Source organism: Dendroctonus ponderosae, unplaced genomic scaffold, assembly GCF_020466585.1.
Source record: "Dendroctonus ponderosae isolate FM_Combo_2020 unplaced genomic scaffold, Dpon_F_20191213v2 Dpon_F_20191213_1, whole genome shotgun sequence".
NCBI classification, from domain to species: Eukaryota; Metazoa; Arthropoda; class Insecta; order Coleoptera; family Curculionidae; genus Dendroctonus; species Dendroctonus ponderosae.
Genome location: NW_026017110.1, coordinates 58,565,615 through 58,586,273, shown reverse-complemented (window position 1 = coordinate 58,586,273; position 20,659 = coordinate 58,565,615). Strand labels below are relative to the sequence as shown.

General features: G+C 33.0%; 2 protein-coding genes across 29 annotated transcripts; both read right to left on the bottom strand.

The window, feature by feature from the left end:
- Window positions 1-433: 433 nt before the first annotated feature.
- LOC109532875 lies at window positions 434-13,297 on the bottom strand. Of its 25 annotated transcripts, none has more exons than XR_007282368.1 (8): window positions 13,089-13,294; window positions 12,502-12,600; window positions 11,121-11,342; window positions 8,802-9,258; window positions 7,922-8,291; window positions 4,640-5,091; window positions 1,010-2,002; window positions 434-880 (listed from the first exon to the last, which is right to left on the bottom strand). XR_007282368.1 is itself a non-coding variant. In XM_048670145.1 (5 exons), exons 1-4 carry the CDS (start codon window positions 13,237-13,239, stop codon window positions 4,652-4,654), a joined length of 912 nt encoding a protein of 303 aa, XP_048526102.1. In that variant the 5' UTR covers window positions 13,240-13,297; the 3' UTR covers window positions 434-880; window positions 4,640-4,651. The 25 variants fall into 25 exon arrangements, 8 of the variants coding, with proteins under 8 accessions (XP_048526102.1, XP_019753537.1, XP_019753540.2 ...); XR_002171458.2 differs by having other exon boundaries at window positions 4,650-5,091; XR_007282367.1 differs by lacking the exons at window positions 1,010-2,002; window positions 4,640-5,091 and adding an exon at window positions 5,973-6,047.
- A 632-nt stretch (window positions 13,298-13,929) lies between these two features.
- LOC109532947 (prion-like-(Q/N-rich) domain-bearing protein 25) lies at window positions 13,930-18,969 on the bottom strand. Of its 4 annotated transcripts, XR_007282471.1 has the most exons (7): window positions 18,784-18,969; window positions 18,157-18,402; window positions 17,855-18,100; window positions 17,698-17,793; window positions 16,687-16,917; window positions 15,057-15,539; window positions 14,007-14,267 (listed from the first exon to the last, which is right to left on the bottom strand). XR_007282471.1 is itself a non-coding variant. In XM_019898100.2 (6 exons), exons 1-6 carry the CDS (start codon window positions 18,890-18,892, stop codon window positions 14,005-14,007), a joined length of 1,191 nt encoding a protein of 396 aa, XP_019753659.1. In that variant the 5' UTR covers window positions 18,893-18,969; the 3' UTR covers window positions 13,930-14,004. The 4 variants fall into 4 exon arrangements, 3 of the variants coding, with proteins under 3 accessions (XP_019753659.1, XP_019753658.1, XP_019753660.1); XM_019898100.2 differs by lacking the exon at window positions 15,057-15,539 and having other exon boundaries at window positions 13,930-14,267; XM_019898099.2 differs by lacking the exons at window positions 14,007-14,267; window positions 15,057-15,539 and adding an exon at window positions 15,554-16,077.
- Window positions 18,970-20,659: the final 1,690 nt, after the last annotated feature.

The window sequence follows — 20,659 nt, the reverse complement described above, 5'->3', positions numbered from 1 at the left end:
CTCGAAGGATTTGTAATATCATTGAAAACCCGTTTTAATCAAATTAATAGTATCAATCTCAAACCAGAGATTGCTCTTTGGCATAGGCAGTAGATTTTCTTACGATTCTTTATTAAAAGCGGAAATTTTTCGAGCGATTCAAAATGAATGTAATTAAAAACTATTTTTTTCTAACCAAACTAATATATTTTATTCCTTAGTTACGCAAAGCAGAAGTACATAAAAAAAATTATGTTTATCATCCTTTCCTCTTGGATTATTGCAGCTATAAATTTGATATCGTTTTACTCATCGAACTCTAACAATAGCGTGTAAAAGCAAATAAATATTAGAAACATTAGAGTTATCATCGAATACACTTCAAATTTTAAATCAATTCAAAAAACTTTAAACTCGCTTTTAAGATTTGGAAACACTAAAAAAAAGGCAGGCATAATAGAAGTAAAATATATTTTCAAACACAATAACTCCGCATTTACATTCTTTCAATTATATAACAAACAACAGTAGGTAATATGAAAAAACTGTAAACCTTAGAAGGAGCTATTAAACTGATGGAAAATCATGACAAACACTTAAATATAAAAACTTTTTTGCTAAGAATGATTTGATATTGTCTGACGTTATGAGTTATATAAGGCAAATAAATATACTATTGCAGTCAATAATGAAAAAACAGAAATATAAAACGCTAGCAATACACCAAGCTGCTGACTAGTTCGCAAGTATGTATACAAGAATAGTAGCCGATGTTGAACAATTTCAGATATGCTTATGATGAACACTTTGTATATTTTTGGCACAGACCAAATGGGCAAATTTGGAATGAACTTGTAGCTTAACCAAAGAAGTACAAAAACGACCGCTGCACAGAGCCACACTGAAAGCAAAGAAATTTTGTGTTTAAAAAATGATGATGTGTTGAACCAGAGTGATCTCAAAAAACTTTATGATAGAAAAATATGTTGTAGTTTAATTTTTTCAAGTCAAAATGACCATGACTACTTACGTACTAGAATACGCTAGCTCAATTAAATTTGAAAAGTCTATGATTTGCATTGTCATCAAATAGCCGTAGGTACTGTTGTTTTCTCAATATTATGAAATCGACAGAAAAGTGTAACTGTCTTGTTATGGCACATTTGCCAAATTTGTAAAAATATCTCGCTTTTTTTATTCAAGTAATCCAGCAGCAATTTGAATTCTATTGATTCCGTTTACGTCTCAAATACGGGATCAATAGTTTTTCGCGAAAGCAAGACTAATAAATAATAAAATATGTAGCGATCTAAAAGTATTAAGTACCCTTACATATGTAGTCAGACTCAATTCAAATGAATTAACATACAATATAATTTAGTATGGAGTTAGCGAATTTACATCAAATTCTCTCTATTGTTACAGAAGCTGAAACACAAAAATGGACAAGCGATCAAGACAAATGACACTTTATGTGGAACCCATTCAACATTAACGATAGTGCAGACGCTTCTGGCAAACAGACGATAAGGCAACAGAAACATTCATTCATTCATTTCATTTCAAATGATCGTCTAGTTTTAACATTGACCAAATTTGAGCTATATCTAATGGCGTCTTCTTCGTCTAAAAACTTCTCGCCCTAAAGGTTCTGGAGGAACACGTTGATATTGCTGAGGCTGACGCTGATGCTGACGTTGCTCATTTCGCCTGAGTAATACGAATATCAAAGTAGCACAACTTTGGAAAATAAAAATTCCGATGAAAACACTGTATGTTATATTCACGGTAATAAGATAATGTACAACCCCACATTCGTGAAAAAGAAAATTAAGAAATAGCAAATTAGAGCCATTGCCGAAAAAGAATAGACTTTTCATAAACGGATAGCGTGGGTTGCCAAAGAAAATGAACAACCCTAAAACTATTAAACTAATAGACCACGTGTAACAGAAAACTTTTGCTGGTGTCTCCCATTTTTTAAGAAAAGGTTTCGTTTCGTCTATGATTAGCGAGAACAAATCTGAAACAATAGAGATATTTTTAGTAACTCCAACATATAACAACTATAAAATAATTCCTATTTTCAAACCAAAGGCTATTGAAACGGGCCACTTAAAAATGAACTTTGCATCGCATTTCACAAAACCTAATTTTACATCTCAATCAATACTGCAATATATTTGTGACTTGTACGATACAGGCCACAAACATTACTAAACGGGTATAATTACGCAAAAATAAGTGAATGTATTACTAGCAACAAGCGGAAAGATCTGTCACTAGGAATCTAATATATTTTGTCATCAAACTCATAAAGCTCGCACTAGGTTCAGTACAATTGAATACGTAAAATATGTAATTACGCCAACAAATAATAATGGTCATAAAAATGTTCATACAATCAGCCCATTCATGCAACCCAGAATTAATTGCCGCAATTTGAAATAAAAATGCATCTAAATACAGAAAATATAGCAGTAAAGAAACTCCCATGGCGAAAACACGAAGAGGGATTAAACAGCAAATTTAACTACTAAATGAACCCATTTGAATTTGCCATCAATACATTCGAAAAATTGCCTCATCTTAGGGGCAGCTGTTAGTATATCTGAAACAATACACAGATATATTTTGAAGAGTGTTAAAAGCCAGGATCTTAACTGTTTTTAAAACCCAGAGTTGATTATATATAAAGTACGATGAAAGCAGTGAACTCACAATTAATTTTAACAAGCATTACTAGCAATACAAAATCCTAACGCTTTCACAGCTCATATTTTACACAACGTACTTTTTTGTTATTGCCATATTGTTATTTAAAACCTTAGTCAAACATACTCAATACTTGCTGCGATCTTATACTTGTGTAAGTGCTGAAAATAAAATTTGTGGAAACAATTCAACAATCAGGACAGCGAATGGGAAATTTGTTTTAAACTCATAAAACTCCAGTAGAAAATTTTAATTCACTCGAAACACTTAAATCTGATGATATAAAATTTATATGATAACCACATCTAATTAAGTGTGCTCTATTACAGCAGATGAAGTATGCTCAAAACTGAAAGAGCGATCAAGATAGTATCCTTCTGTGGAAACCATTCAACACACAAGTTGATGCCCCCATAGATTTTTTTTTTAATTTCGAAAAGTAGTAAATTCGTAAGTTGTTCATTATTACTCAATTTTTTTAATCTGAAATTAAGCTACATATTTATAGACAGACAGAGTATGACGGATTTTAATCTTCTGTCTTTTAATCTACAGTAGCAATAACTATCGTTATTTTATCTATGATTTTTGTTTGTTTCTCGTATTTCATTCCTATAGGTAATTTTTAAAGCGTAATATAAATAATCCGACTAAAACAAAATCTATTTAAAACTGCATAGGGTGTCTGTATTTTTTTTGTTTAGTTTCAGATTTTGAAAATCTGAATAATTTTAAACCACTTTTGCATTTACCGCTTTTTCCCATTTTTTTAAATTAATGATCTTGGGGGGTATCAACTTATTTGAAATGCACATTCGAATGCACAACGGGCCTCAAGAATAGAGTCTCTCACCTCCAAAACCGCGCAAACTAAGTTTGAATTGGAAACAAAAACGAGTACGGATGAAAAGCTCTTCTAAATAATTCACATACTACCAAAACGTGATATTATTGAGTCTCATTGGGTTGAAAATTAGTTTTGCCTTTTCAAATTTTTTTTGACTTTAACACAATAGAGCGATTTTCAGTGCTAGCAATTCGTCGAACTCAATTCGAATTTTTTTAAAGTAAATCATATTAAAACACGGAACTTATGGAAACATATTTTAAAAGCTTTTGTACACACACACTAATTTCAGATACGCATACACATTTTTCTTAATAAAGGTTACGTCAGATCGTCTTCTTCCAAAGAATGTCCCAGCGCGCTTTTGATACTGTGCTTACGGGACACCTCGCATATTCAACCACCAAATACATCAAGATAAAAGAGATAAAGACACGGAAGGCCAAAAAATATTGAACATAATAAGAGAGGAAAAATTACCAACGTGGCCCCAATATATTCAACGATGTGCCTCATTTGATGAAAAGGTCTTAGAGAACTTGAAACGATGAAAACATATGAGCGAGGCCAGACAGCAGTCACCTTGTTTGACCAACTGGACAACATAATATTAAATTCAACAGCGCATATTTCGAAAAAAGTAAATCATTTTAAATAAACTTACAATATCTACAAGCTCGGAAACATTAATAAAATATACTCTTAAACGTTCCGAATCTACGTACATTGCAAGGGTAGAGAGTGGCTGGCAGTACCTTACGGATATAAATACTATCATCAAGAACTCGAGAGTTTAAAGCGAGGAAAGTAATAGATTCACTTATTCGCCACAGTTGCGCATATTTCAATAAAAAAAAATACGTGTAAAGCATCATATCAAATCAGCAAAATCATGTGAAATTAACATCGAATAGAGTTCTATTTATTGTTACAGAAGTTGAAAGCCAGAAGACGAAAGAGCGATCACTATAAATGATACTCCGTGTGAAAGCCATTCAGCAATCACAATAGTATGACAAATCGTATCAAAGTGACGGAAATTTCATAGAAAAAATCCTTCGATTTGGAAAAAGTTTTAATTTAAATGTCGGATCCAACCTGAATTTACCTCTAAAGATGCCTTCTTCGTCGAGGTCGCGGTTCATGACCGTGACGGGGTTGAACTGGTGAATAGAATAGTGGTTCAGGTTGATAAATCGCATGATTATGGCGCGGATCTGTTGTAAGTATGCGATACACCCCACACACAAAGGGACATATAACGAAAACAAATAGTAGAATTACTACTGTTATATCCACCCAAGAAATCATTTCTGGAATTCCATATAAGTAGTAATAATAATTAAAATATAAGAAGCAAAAGCCATTTACAACAATAAACATAAATAAAGCCGCCCAATCCTTTCTACCAAAAAGAGCAATCAAAATAGCTGTAACTAGCATGATAGAAACCCATACGATAAATGAGCGATCAAGGTATGCTTGAAATCGGGTGATAAAAGCAGCATCAAAATCATCTTTTCCAGCAAGAATTTCAGGTTCTGATTTACCTGAAACAATAGAGATTTTCAGTTCTTCTGATTTGTGTGATTTGATTCAAACATCAGACGAAATAAGGACGAACATAACTCTATTAAATCAAATACTACTGAAATAAGGAACTTGGAAATACATTTTGTAGGACTTCGTAATTTCCGGCTTCTAATTTCGCATACGAAAAAAGAACACAGTAGAACTTTGACATGTATTGCGGAAAAGCGAATTATGTTATCAGATGGCTGAATAAAAACACTCAACCACTCAGTAGTCACCAAAAAATTATTTATTATTATATTATTATTCGATGACCAAAGGCACACAGATAGATATTAAAGAAAATAATTCGAAAAGGATAACTTCAGTAGCTACAACAACGAAACGTTGAAACAGGCGATACCAACTTTCTATAAATTTTCACTTTATTTTCACAGGTATTTTCGATTGTAGCAGAACCAGCAAACGCATAACGGAAAGATCGACCAATTTCACACAATAACAACGGAAGCATAGTCCCAAAGTCATAAAAAATTTATAGAAAAATATATTATCATTCAAAGTAACTTGGTTTTGAAAGGGAAATAGAAAATGTACCTCTAACGACGTCCCCTTAGCCGAGTCCGAAGGACAAAACTCTGATAGTGCAACTCGTTCATTCTGGAAAGGAGTAACCCGCCTAGGCAACAGCACGTAATCCAAAATAAAATTATACCAATGAATAATTTGTCCACATGATAAATTACTTCTGGAAAACCATATGTGAAATAATAAAAATTAAAAGATATTAAGAAAAAAACGTTCACAAAATAGAATAGAAATTTAGCCACCCAGTCGGCTGTATTAGTCCAAAAAACCAAACCAGCTGAACGAATGAAAGTAATAAGCCACAATTTACACGAGAATTCAACTATTGGCTGCCATTCGTACAACGTAAATTGTATTTCTTCCAAATGTTCACGTCCTGAATCATCTGAAACAATAGAGATATTTTCAGTGCTAAAAATGTGTTTGGTTCTATTTGAAGATGAGCCTACTTTGAACTTAATGTCTGACTGGAAATGGTACTGGTTTAATAAATTATACCAAAAAAGGACAAATACCTAATTTCATAAAGCGTAAAAACGTTCAATGCAACCCCGCCTATTATCAGAATATATTCAATGACCAAAAGCAAGATAGAAATTGAAGAAAGTAATAGGAAAAATATAACTTCAGACCTACAAAAAAGGAAAATGAAACAGGCGACACCACAGTATGTAATATTACAAAAAAAGAACAGATACTTCAATCATGGTGGTTTATTGCTTATGCCCTAATATCAGTTCCCTGAATTTTTTTGCAAACATTTTCCGTTTTAGAAGTAATGGCTTGCGACCGACAGATTAATTACGAGGAAAATCTGCCTCGATGAACACAGTACACCTTAAACCATTCGATTCCACACTCACATTTTAAACAACGTTGTATAAACTTCCATAGCTATATCCTCATAAACATCAGCAAAACACAATTTTCTTCAAGACACCAATACAAAAAAATATCATGTGCAATATTTTGTATAATATTGCAATTATTCGAAAGCCAAAGAACTAGTAAACTAAATTTGATTCAAATATGTCTAGGGAATAATATGGAGAGCGCAAATTTTCAAGCACGACATATCTAATTAAGTTTTCTCTGTTTTAGCAGAACCAGCAAGCGCATAACTGCGAGATCGATCAAGTAGATAATCCTCCTTGTCCTTGAAGAAACCATTCAACACCACACCAATAGCGTCTCAAAGTAATACAAAATTTGACAAAATACCTTTTGATTCAAAATAAATATCCTGTTCTAAGAGTGGAAGTCAAAAAGGATTTACCTCTAATCGTATTACACCCATCTTCATTCTATACTTCCAAGTGCATCATGCCGAGGTACACGCTCATACTGCGGATAGAGGTCGTTTGTCATTCTTATAAAATCCAATATACAAGTAAAAATAATTAGTAATGTTTCTTACTTGTATATTGGATTAATTGGATATTAATAAAACCGAATTCTACGTAAGTATAATTAAAAGCTGCCACCAGACCGACTGTACCATCAAATATCGAGAGGACAGCTAAACGGAACATAGTAATAATCCACAAATAACACAAACATTCAACTATTGGCTCCCATTTGGAAAAATTAAGTTTTATTGCTTCAAAATGTTCAGTTCCTGAATAATCTGAAACAATAGAAAGGATCTCAGTACTACTAATTCGTTTGATTTTATACGAAGACGAAACGTACTTTTTCAAATTAAAAGCTACTGAAATACGGAACTTGGAAATGCATTTTATAAACTTTCACACTTTCAAGATCTTAATGTGACATACGACGTAGAATAAAAGAAAATGGCTATAATTAGAAGAAAGGTAGTGAATGTCTCACTAGAGGTTTAGTAGATGGTGGACAACCAAGAACGACTAAGAGCTAATTAAATACTCCGTAAATAGTCACAAGTGTAAAAACGTTCGATACAACCATGATGACGAAATATTCAATGACCAAATACATCCTCGTGAATATGACAATTCTGAATCGAAAGAACCGGTGGACCTGAAGAACAATGAGTTTTCCAATTTATTACTTATTCAAATCTTTGCAAATGCCAGCATATACAGCGCCCAATAATATTTCAAATAGACTGTGAAGTGACATTATATTTTATAATTTTCATTGAAGATTGAAACCATTCAACATGATACTAACGGTAGCATAGCGTCTCAAAGTGATGAAAAATCATAGAAAAATATTCTTCGAATCAAAATAATTCTCTTGTTTCGAAAATTAAATTAAAAACGGATTTACTCTTACCCTTATCTTCTTTCTAGATGTACATAAGGGAAAGGCACATACATTACTGCGTACCAATCGTGCTGACGGGCGTACACTACTATTCTTATAAAATCCATTATGGACCATGCACCAAATATACTTAATACTAAGTCCAGTGTTAAAATTACTTTTGGGAAACCATATTTTACGTAACTACAATTAAACGCTGTCAAGAAAACACAGTGCACAAAAACGAATCGAAGTACATCCACATCAAAGACTGTATGAGCATAGAGCAAGACAATAGCTGAACGGATCATAGTAATAATCCACAATCTACAGAAGCATTCAACTATTGGTTCCCATTTTGAAAATTGAATTTTTAGTGCTTCGAAACGTCCTGAATAACCTGAAACAATAGAGATAATTTCAGTGTGGACTTGGAATTTATATATTATAGATATTCGAAGACGAGGCATACTTCTTTAAATGAAGGTACAAAACTCGGACATACGTTTTATAAATACAATAGAAATTTTACATGTAGACCATTCATGCCAAACATCAGCGAAACATATTCTTTACAGTTGATCGAAATTCGCAACAAATAAGCTCAAAAGATGATGGAGACCATATGTATTTGGATGATGTGATGCTCCTACGAATACGTTTCAAGTACGGAGTATTACAATTCAGACAGAAGCCAATAAACCACAGAACCTGAAGAACCAAAACAATTTTTTTTCAAATTTGTTGCTTTCCCTCGAATTACGTTTGCTTTGTTGTAGTAGAACCAGCAAGATCAATTAAGATCAATTATCCTCCTTGTAGAAACCATTTAACACAATAACAACAGTAGCATAACATATCAAGCCAAATAATTTTGTTGTTTTAAAAGTGAAATCTGAACTGAATTTACCTCTATTGATCGATGCCATAATGAAAAAGTTTTCGTCCTGTGTGTGGGGTTCGAGGTACTAGAGTACGGTTGTCGGGTTGAGGTGCTTCATGTTCTAGTTGTTCCAGTATAAGAAGGACTTCATGATAATGGTGTAGTTTTTGCGCAATTTTCTCGCGATGCAAACACAGAAAAGAGTAAAGTATGAAAAGTAGTTGTAGCATGCAGAATAGAATGTTTGCTTTTAAAACAATGCGGAAAGCAGCATATTCGTAGTATTCAGTTTCACAACTTATCAAAGGAATAAGATTCGCAATAAAGAAGAGAATCTGCGAAGTCCAATCGTGTGGATAATAAACGAAGACGCCAATAGCTGTAGTGATTATATATAAAAGCAACAATATACACCAAAATGTTTCTCTTGCCCATCTTTTATACTCATCTTTTACCCAGTCAGATTTTTCACGTTCTGAGTTACCTGAAACAATAGATATATCTTCAGTGCTACTAATAGGTGGGATTTTATTCGAAGAAGAAAATGAAGCGTAATTTTTAAATAAATGTGTATTGAAACTTTTAACAAGAAACATTTTATGAACTTACGAATCAACATTATAAACTGAGTGAAGGCGTTATTATTACTAAACTGAAAAATACATGATTATACCTGGTGATTATTTAAATGATTTGCAAGGTTTCGCATCATGTTTACTAATATTCTGCTAGTCATGAATGTACAAGCGGCGTAAATAATCACAAGTGACAAAACGGCAAAACCGTTAAATGTTTCAGGCGATTCTAAATTCACGACCATAATTTGAACGACGAAATACCCCAGAATAGAGGCGATACAACAGACCGCAAATATTTGCAACTTCACTGACATAAACACCACAAGCAAAATGCCACCAACTGCAAGAACAGAGAATGAAAAAATTGGTCCGAACGATTCACCAACAGATTCAAAAAATCGAACGATTATTTCGACGGCGCGATCCAGACCTGAAACAATAGAAATATTTTGAAGAGTCTTAAAAAGAGAGAATGCTAACGTTGCTAAGATTCTATTCTCTATCTTCAATCAATCTTATCTATTGTTTGCTCATGCCCAAATATACTTTTGAACAAATTATTCTCAATTATTTTTGCAACTAAATGTAAAGATTTCGAAATGATTAATTAATAACCAGAAAGTTTTGAATGTGAACTCAGTGCTTAACTCAAACTCATAAGTTAATATTAACAAGGATTGCAAGCAACAACTTAGATCTCAATCAGCGTGTATTTTTTATTTCCTAAGGTATGTATGTACATCCTCATAGGCAGTAGTAGTTTGGCGATTTTAGTCATTCCGCCTTACTCGCAAAAGTTCCTCGAGATATGCGATAAATACAATACCTCGCATAAACAAAAAATGATATGCAATCGCATACAGAAGGATGTAAATCTCTACAGAGAATAATATAATCGCGGTCATTCGGAAGCCCATAAACCACACAATCGACAGACCCGAAATACTTGTATAACACGGTATAATATATTTTTCAAAACTCTTCCTTGTTCGAGGCTTTCCAAAGACGAGAACAAACATGGCACCATAAGTAAACGTTACACTGAAAACATAACACTGTGTTAAAATTGCAAGTTCTGTCTTATCATCGAAATCCAGCTCTATCTCCAGAATAATTTTAATGAGCCCTGAAAAGAAGAGATACTTTCAGATAAAAGAAAGTCTGACCGATACCAGCTAATATAATTTATCCACGACTGTTCAATTACCTCAGTAGTGTAGTTAAATATACTGATTATTAATCCCAAGGGAGTTGAAATATTATTTCCTGGTGCGCAGTGAATCAGAATGTAGGACGATGACGAATAATTTTGAATATATCTTCTTTTAAGTGCCCACTGAAACTACTGTTTTTAGAAGCGTTACTAAAATGAAGGAACAGGACAGTAAAGGACCTCTCTGCTATACGAATAAATGTCAAATTAAAATTATCAATGTCTAATTTCATGCGGCTTTCGGTAGAACAAGTCGTGGATAAAGCACAGTACAACTCTCAGTTCTTATGGTCAATAATGACGATCATAAAATCCTTATATTCCAATATGCTAGTATAACAGTTTTTATATCACAAGCATTAATAGTCCTACAAAATGTGCTTCCAATATTAACTGTGGTAACGAAGTAGGTATAATAAGAATATGGATAATCAAATACTAGGATTGACAAAAAAAATTATTTAAAACCGGACAATTGCTAGAAAAGCCTGTCTTTCTACTTAATAAAATTTATCACCCTCAACAAAAATACACATTTTGAATATAAGTACTTACTTTCATACGCGCTGCTTTTCTTTGTAGGTACTTTCATGGTCTTTCCGAATTGCTCTGTAGGATCATTATAAATAATGGGCTTCTGAAATTTTTTCTTCGAATCTGCGTTGTTTGTGCAGAATTGCCGTTCTTCTGGGCACTCGCATCTGCCAACTATACACTTGCCTTCTTGCTTGTTCTTAAATCCATCGCATAAAGATTTTATGCTTGGTCCATTCGCATCTGTAAATCGAAAAAATTATAGTCCAAAAGAACATTTTTGAAATATTGCAAATTTTGTAAACGCCATTTCATTGTGTTATGCTGATATTTTCTTTAACTTACTACTTTAATTACTTTAGATTTTCATAAATTTATTGATTATAAGTTATATTATATTTTATACAGGGTGTTTCAGGTCTCATCTGGATAGCTTTGGGAATCAATAGAACAGGTTTGACTAATGTTCCGACATGATGTAAAAATGTTCTCTAATCGCATCGTTTCTAAGAGACAGAGCATTGAAAAAAAATGTCTAGTTTATTCATCATAAGTTCGGAACAGAAATACTTCTAATGACATGGCAAATCCTTAAGTTTTAGCAGCCTATTTTCATGGGAATGGTATTTTGCGGGCCACCCGCATTTTATTTTGTATCAAAACTTGGGGACAAATATAATTTAAATAAAACGACTCCACTGATTCATTTGGAAACTTTTTTGTATCTTGTTATTTTTTCATATTTTATTTTGTTTTGAGATATTTAATGAAATTCGAGACAATGTAAAGTTCAGTAAGCGATAAAAACCCCATGATTTGAGTCAAATATTTTTCGTGTTAGGAAAAAATGTAAAAATTTTAAACAAGCTATCACCAGTTAATATAAAAATTGCAATAATTGCTCAAAGTGAATGACCCATCATGGGTATTTACTGGCTAATCATAAACGAATTAATAAATAGAATCATAAATAGTCTTAAATCTGACAAAATTTCGTCTATTTCGCTTCGTATATCTACCTTCAGTTAGATAGTTGTAACAACCGTTGTATTGCTTAGATGTGTTGCTGTAGCTTTAATCAATGGTTGATGTGTAGAATGAATGTGCATGCTACAGTATTCATGCTTTAAGAAGTATTTATGAATGTTGATTTCAGTTTAATTCATCAATGACTATAAGTAACTATGAATTTGCCATTCTATAGACAACTATTCGGTAACAAGAATCAGTAAATTAATTATTGTTGCTTTTCAGGATAAGATCGGGCTGTGTACCAAGTAGAAATATTGACTCCAAGTGACTTCGATATTGCCAATAAGACAAATGGGATATGGTAGGAAAAACAGATCTTCTCTACCGACTCATTAAAGTAAGACAGTCAATTTTTACAACTGATACTTACTCATTGAAAGTTGAAATCCATCTTGATGTAGTTGTTTGCAGATTTCATGAGGACCATCCGAAGAATTATGTACGTCAGTGGAGCCAGCAACTCTCAGGTCTGAAATCAAAATAATGGTACTGCAGGAATTTTTCATCAACAGGGAAATTCTTATAAAAGTAAGAGGTTTCGGCAGAGCTAATCGGCTCAAAACAGGTCTTATAAATGCCTGAAATTAGCACAACCTGGAATGGGCACTGGCTTTCATCATAAATTCATGACGGCTCTGATAACACCGAAAAATGGGAAATTATTTTTAATACGTGAATTCGAGAAGAATTCAATGAATTTTAGAAATTTGGAAACAAAATCTTTTGGCAAAAATATATATAAAAGCTCCTGCCCATATGGATTTTAATGTAAGGTCACGTAGTAAAAACACGTGGCATACTATGTCCAGAAAAGTTCAGTCCTAATTCAAACATCAATAGTTCAAAAAAGATACAGTTTAACGTATTCTTTTAAAATGTATTTTTCGGTTCGCAGTGAATCCACTGCTCAATTCAATTTGAATCAAAATTATCATATTTAATTATTACAAATCTCACCCAACAATCGACTCTCAGCTGATTCAATCAGCAACTCCGTTGCCTGGTCCCTATTGAATTGAGATATTAAAACAATTACTAGAGTGAACACAAATGCCTGCCTCATTTTGAAATGGTGTAGCAAATTAAAAGTACTAGAAAATATGAACATTGACACACAACATACAAACGAATAATACGAGATTTTGGCCAAGAAGTTTCGTTTCTCCTTAACGGAATTTGAAGGAGAATGTTGATCCGTTTTTCACACGAGGAGCTTTTTTTCTTCAGCGGAATGTTGGTTTTTATAACTGAACAAATTTTACGTATTTGTAATTTTTAGAGGACGTAGAATATTACTGCTTTGATATTAAAATATGAAATATATTTCACTTCCATTTATGATACTCGGTAGTAAAGAATATAACAAATGATTGATACAAGATTTTTCCTCAACCACCATATCAAATAATAATATATTATTTAGTGGCATAATTTGTATTTTAGTAGATTTAATGCTTTCTTCATTTAGTTACTCACTAAAGACAGAAAGTAGAGGATGATAGGAATACATCCATAATACCAGAACCATATCAACGAGTTTTACTTATCATATAGGCGAAGAAAATGTAAACGAAGTAGGAGGAGTAGGCTTCCTATCGCACAAATCACCTATCTTTTAGATCTGCCTGCTTTAATCTCATGTTGATTTTTTTGATTTATTGCCTTCAAGGGTGTCCTTCACGGTGAATAAGAAGATTTATTTTAAGGAAATTCAAAGACAAGTTAAACAACGGCCGACATAATAATGAAACATATATTTACAAACATATAATTGCTTCTTATTTACATTTTTTAAATTATATAACAGACACAATCGGTAATATAAAAAAGTGTAAATCCATATGAGAGTAATTAAAGTTATAAAAGAGTGGTACTAAAAATAAATCCTATAAACAGGTACTTTATCGCACAGGATATCTATGAATTTAGAAGCAAAGTAGGTTATAAAAAGTATATAGAGTGATAACACCAAAAGCTGCGTTATTGATTTGGTAAATGCAGATACAAAAACTTCTATTTTAATTTTTAAAACTTGTAACATAGTAACGATTAGGACTGCATAAATCTTAAGAACTGATGCTATTCTAGAAAGCCATGAACTTGGAGTAGCACCGAGAAATACAGCTACGACTATAACTGAAACAAAAAAAATATGTGTTGAAAATTCGTTAATGTTTGTAAGCTTAACTGATGTAACCAAATATGTTTCGATTAAACTCAGTTAACTAAACTACAGCTCAAATGTGGTTAAAGCAGTTCGAATATGATTTTCGTCTTAAAACTACTGTTTCTTTTAAAGTGTAGTCGAGCAGGAAAAACGATAATTTTTATAAATATCGCAATGTTTATTACATTTTCTGAATTTTGTAGTTGTATGATAATTTATTTAGTTTCCTAAGATAATATCCTGAAATATTCCGCTTTACTAATCAATTACTTAAATTACTTAATTCATCCGTGTCTATGATTGTTTCATTATCACAATTTCATTAAATATAATATGCGATCATCACGTTGAGAATTCTACAAAATATACGAAGTGTGCGTTCCTAGTTTTAAAAAAGTTTAAGATTTTTAGAAATATTTTACATATATCAATTTTGATTTGTTACGTGAGTTGGAACTTTAGAATTAGAATAGTTAGATTTTTTTGTAAAAAAATAGTCTCCAGCCGAACCCGAAACCTAAACTTTGAAAAACCTATTTAAAACTATTTAAAACATATGTAGTAAAACAAGTTATGTCGATATGAATTGAAATTAATTTAGGTATATTTTTTCAGGAGATGCAAATTCCAAAACCGTTAACGGTCGAGATAGATGAATCTACTTTTCTGGAACAGATTTAACGTCATGAAAAGTTACGAAACTATTTTATATTAAGTCAAAAGTAGATGGGCGGTAAAGAAACAATAATCGTTTTTACCCCAAATAATGGCGCTGCTTTAGTAGTGAAATCCATTCTGAAATTAGTCCTGGTGTTGTCTTCTTCGTTCTGGGCCACCTCAAGGGCTTGCCGGTGGGAACACATAGCGACGCACAAATGGACGATCATGTTCGTCTGAATGTCTACGCACAGGTATTTTTCGAGACTTACGTGAAGAAAAGAATCGTCGGTAAAAGTACCAAGAAAAGAGCAATACTAAACATACAAATATATCAGCGTTCACCATATAAAGAGCAGACAAATCGCCGAATTTCGACCAGGCTGTATAGTCAGTTTTACATAACCAGAAAATCAAAAGTGGGAAAAGTACAAACAAATGAGTCTCATCAGTTTGAACATAAAATAAGACAAAAGTAGTTATAAGGATGATAGCAACCCCAGTCACGCTAATTTGGAACTGACGTCTCACCCTTAAATTTTCTTTCCGTTTAATTTCATGATGGTCACTCGGAATTCCGAATCCTGAAACAATAAAAAAGACTTTCAATTCCACTTAATAATTTGCTTTGTATGAGAGAATACGATTTTGACCTTTGATCACAATTCCATTGCACTTTAAAAATATAAGATTTGAATATCTCCAAAGAACTAAGCGGCTGTACGCTCTTTCAATCTAAAAATATATGCAAAAATAAAAAGTAGGTATTTCTTTTAATTTACGGCTAATTTTGTCGTTGGCGTAGTTGGTACCGTTGGTGCCGTTGGTGCCTTTCCAAAATGGCAAAAAATACGATGAAAAACAGGAAACCGAAACAGAGTATCGCCCCGAGATAGAAGTAAGTCAAGACCAGTTGACCCAACTCTAATTGATAGATCAAATATATCAGCCAACAAGTTAAAAAAAATATTAATGTGCATAAAGCAACCATGCCGCGCCATTTCGAATAAGCACAGATCGCCTGAATAGAAAAGCCGAAAATGATAATTGTTATAGCCCCCGCGAATGATCCAATGAACGGGACATGGTACTTCACTAATGCAACGAGATCTTGTTGGAAACCTGAAACAATAGAGATATTTTGAAGATCACACACAGACCAGAATAATGGGTCTTAAGTTAACAATCAAAAGTTGTTGGTTGAAAATACACTCATACATATGTATTCGATAAATGAATTCCAATCGGCCCTAATTGCAGTAGCTCAAACAAACTTGTCGAATCTAAGCAAATCAGCTAACTATAGAAGATACATAGAAGCCGATGATCGAATCCAACCATCCAAATGACTCAAAGAACAAAAAAATATGTCAATTGATTAAGTAACTGTACAGTTGTGAAAGTATTAACAGCTCAATAAATACAAAGTGAGCAGAAAATCAGAGCAAACATTGAAAATCCGGGTTTCTCAAACAAATCAGATTACGACAAGACAGAAAAGAGATTCAATCAAATAAGATTGCAGCCCGTGTTCACGGTTTATTTTAGACTTCATATAAGTTGTAGCAAGCCTTAAGGGCATATTTCCAGAGAGCATGCTTGAATTAACTTTTATTTTAGGAAACGCTTACAGAACTTAAAACGTTAAACTTCTCTGACTATAGAGAAAGCTTCAAAACGATTTTTATTTAAAAAAATAGAGCCCCTTTACTTAAAAAAAATGATACTTACGTCCAAGTGTATAAGTGCGGCTAATATGTTCTATTTTGGGGGAATCAACAGAACTCGCTCTAGAGTCTAGCCGTTTCTTACTCTGCCCTTTATTCATGTGCCTACTCAACTCTGCCCTATTAGTGCAGAATTTCCGTTCTTCTGGGCATTCGCACCTACCAACCGTACAACCGATTTTCTGCTCCTTTCGAAACCCATCACATAGAGCACCTATGCGTGGGTTATCTGCTTCTGTAAAAAAAAATTGCTCATATTCGCAATTGGTCCAAAAAAGAACGTTTAACGAAGCAGAATATGAATTAGAGGTGCAACTGCCAGAATGACGCATTTACGAAACATGAGACAGTTTGCAAAGGGAAGTTTAGCTTTTCTATTTGAAAAAATGTCTTTGTCATTTTCAGTAAGCTCAGATATATTTGAAGCTTCCACATATAAAGATAATGTGTTTTAGTTGGGTACCATCTAATAAAGTACATAAAATATTTTGCGAGTATTTTCAAATATACCTATCGTTAGGCGGTTGCTGCCGCTGCATTGCTTATATTTGTTTCATGGGCTTTAGTCGTCGCTTTAAGTATTAATAATGCATGTTTCAATGTTAAAATTACTCCATAGTCACTAATTATAGTTCACAAGTGGATAGGGACAGTGAAGTAACTTCATAAGAAAAACCGTTTGAATGCATAGATTTGATCAATCATCATATATTAATCGAGTTAGTAAACGATATTCTCATGAAATATGTACATTAAAAAAGTATTTATTGCTGTTTTCCAGGATAAATTCAAGCTGTATGAAAACCTGGTGGGAATTTGGGCTCTAAATGACTTGGACATTGTTGCTGAACCATAAAGCCACAACGAATAATATGAGAAGAGACGCGGAAGGTACTAGGAGGGTACTACCGCCTGGAAAAGAAAACTTAACTATACCTCCTGTCCAAATGAATGAATATTTATGGGACGCTTTGTTAGATTGGTTAAGATCAGGATAATTCTAAAGCACACTTACTGAGAGAAAGTTCAACTTCCTGTTCCTTGCAGATACCATCAACGCATCCCGTTGGAGTCCGACTGTCACTTTCGTTCAAGGATCCAGTAATGAAAGCTGAAATCAGAATGAAAACTAACATTTTCTTCAAATAATTCGGCAAATAAATAATACTTACATAAATCTTTAGAGCACATGTTGTCAATTGCATCATATTTAAAGCTTTCGTTGCATCGGCAGAGACCCTCATGGCAAATAGAGTTTTCAAATTTGGAAAGACATTGTACATCTTCAGCACATGCAGAATATAATTCTTCGGCAATTTTCAAACATTCAGTAGATGCAAGGTTTGAAACATAGCCGGCCTTGCATTGGCAACCTTCGTTGTTACATTGGTTATTAGCATTTAGTACAGATTCCTGACCTAAGATACAACAGTTATTAGTTAAGGCGCTACTGATGTGAAAAATGGAGCTTTACCTTTGATACACTTTCTTCCATCAATACCCGCAGCAGTTCCCTCTATGCACCTGCATTTTCTCTCCTGGCATACAGAATTTTCAATGAGGCAATCTGATGAACTTTCGCAATTTTCTCCCAGCTTAAGAAGTCTTTGCTCCAAATTGCTGACACAAAACTTACTGCCGTTACAATTACAGTAGTCGTCCATGCAGACTGCATTTTTCAAATGATGGCAGTCCGAGGAAAAATTGCAAGGAGTTGGTGCTTAATTAAAAATAGGTACTTTATTAAAAACATATTTTACTTTGATTTTATCGTTTTGAAAGCCAAGCACTATCTATTTATTTCACGTAACTAAAAAATCTAAAATGTTCCCTCAAGCGAATTTATTATGGTGCAGTTTGTAAGTAAAGCTTGCTTGACTTACTTTATCAACAAGTTAATACAGTAATGGTTAGAAGATACTATTTAATGGGACATTTTTTTATGAACACGATAAATCAGCAACGTGGAATATTGTTGCAATTTTGAAACATTGCCGGTTTTATGCAGCAAACACGTATTGGTTTAATAAAGTTTCTAAGTTAATGGGCTATCCTAATAAATACCTAGCTGTAATGTATACTTATCATCCTCCTATCTTACCCGAAAGTTGACTATCAACAAAATCCATCAGCAAAGCTTCCCCGAGAATTCCGTCGAAGTTAAATAATAAAACAATAAAATACAGAATTAGTGCGAAAACGGCCTTCATTTTGAACAAATTGTTCCGTTTTTAAAATAATTTTAAAATATTGAACATTAACAAACAGCAGACAAACGATAAATGCCAGTTTCGCCAAACGACTTCGTTTTTTCGCAAAAGAGTGGAATTTGCCAAGAATTTACTAGTTCTTTTTTATTCATAGGAACGATTTCTTTAATTCTGTTAAATGTTGAGTACAATAATTTTGGAAATAAGTGTATGAGAGTTTTCTATTTTAAATCCATGGTTTTAGTTGTACGAATTTTCATGCACAAAATAGTTCAATAACCAACTAGTTGAAATAAACTGGAAACTATGTCGTCAATATTGAACTTTCTGAAGATTTTAAAGGATCGCTGTAAATATGATTATTTATTCACCCAGTCCAACCAAAAAAAAACGAATTGCTGGTCATCCTAGTCAAATACAGGGTAAATCCATCTTAAGTGTGTTGATCGTTTAAATGTAGAAAATTAAAGTTGTCCGTAATCTCTTAATTAAGTGCTCAACAAAATAGACGTTACACGAACAAATTTCGACTAATTTTAGAGCTGGATTAATTCTGATTGCTGCCAGCTATTTGATTTATGTTTGGAGCGTTATTTAGTGCTAGTATTTTTCGGTTAGTGGGTGTTTTTGCATTCAATTATTGCTACGGATAAAGTTGCTGCACCTGGTGTGGCAAATGCAATAATGCAAAATTGGAGCAAGTTTCACATCTCTTAGTTACATAGATTTTTTTCTATTTCAACCACAAGCATTAATATAGAGTATCTCATCTCGATAAAGGTTGTTCAATTTGTCTACCATCTCGTTTATTTGCAGAGTGGTCTGAAAAAAATCAACTTGTGGCTCTTTCAGCAGTAAATTGATTTCTCTTGAATCGATTTTTTAAATTTAGGGCTCACATTGAAGCTAAAAATTCATAGTCGAATTAGAAAAATTATAATATATCGGGTTGCATGAATGAACACAGATTTCGGGGCAATTCTGAGTTTTTTATGCAACCCTGCATATTGAGTTTTTCTCTTAAATTGTCTAGGAAGTTTAAGCTTCAACATGAGCTTTAGATCGTCACAATTGGACTAAGTGCATAATAGTCAACGCTGCAAGACCGAATGATTTTTTGAGATCAGCCTGCAAATAAAAGGGATAAATAAAAATTAAAAAAATGTTTCATGGTATTTGGTGTCCAAAAAAAATTTTGCTCAATTTTGCATTTTTTCATTTGCCACCCTCTAGAAAAATTATCTGAAGTGCTTAATTTTTACCACCCCCTGGACTAGCAGAACACAAATGGCTACAGATAACGCTTCAAAGAGAAACCAAATCTCTATAAACAATCAAATTTTATTCGGTTCCAAAGGCACAATCTGCCCCACAGATTATGCCACTGGTACATGAAGAAAAGTAACTTAATGTGTACAAAGTAGCTAGAAATGTGTACAAAAACTTGGTTACCTATCTCAAATATATCTAATAATTCCTATTATTTTCTCCAAAATTATATTGCATCAGCCATAAAATATCAGTTTCACTGTCTTTTTATAACATTAAGTAAAAGGCTAACAACATTTAATTTCTAATGCAATTAGATTCATACTTGCTTCAGGAATTTCCTTAAAAAATCAAAGCGGAAACATCGATTAAAAATATAAATTTAATAATATAAACTGCCAAGTGATTATAACATAATTAATGAATTTCTTTGCTTCTAATGCCTTTAGCCAATAGCCAAAATAGTTTTTTATTTCGTCGCAATTTTCCATATTTTTC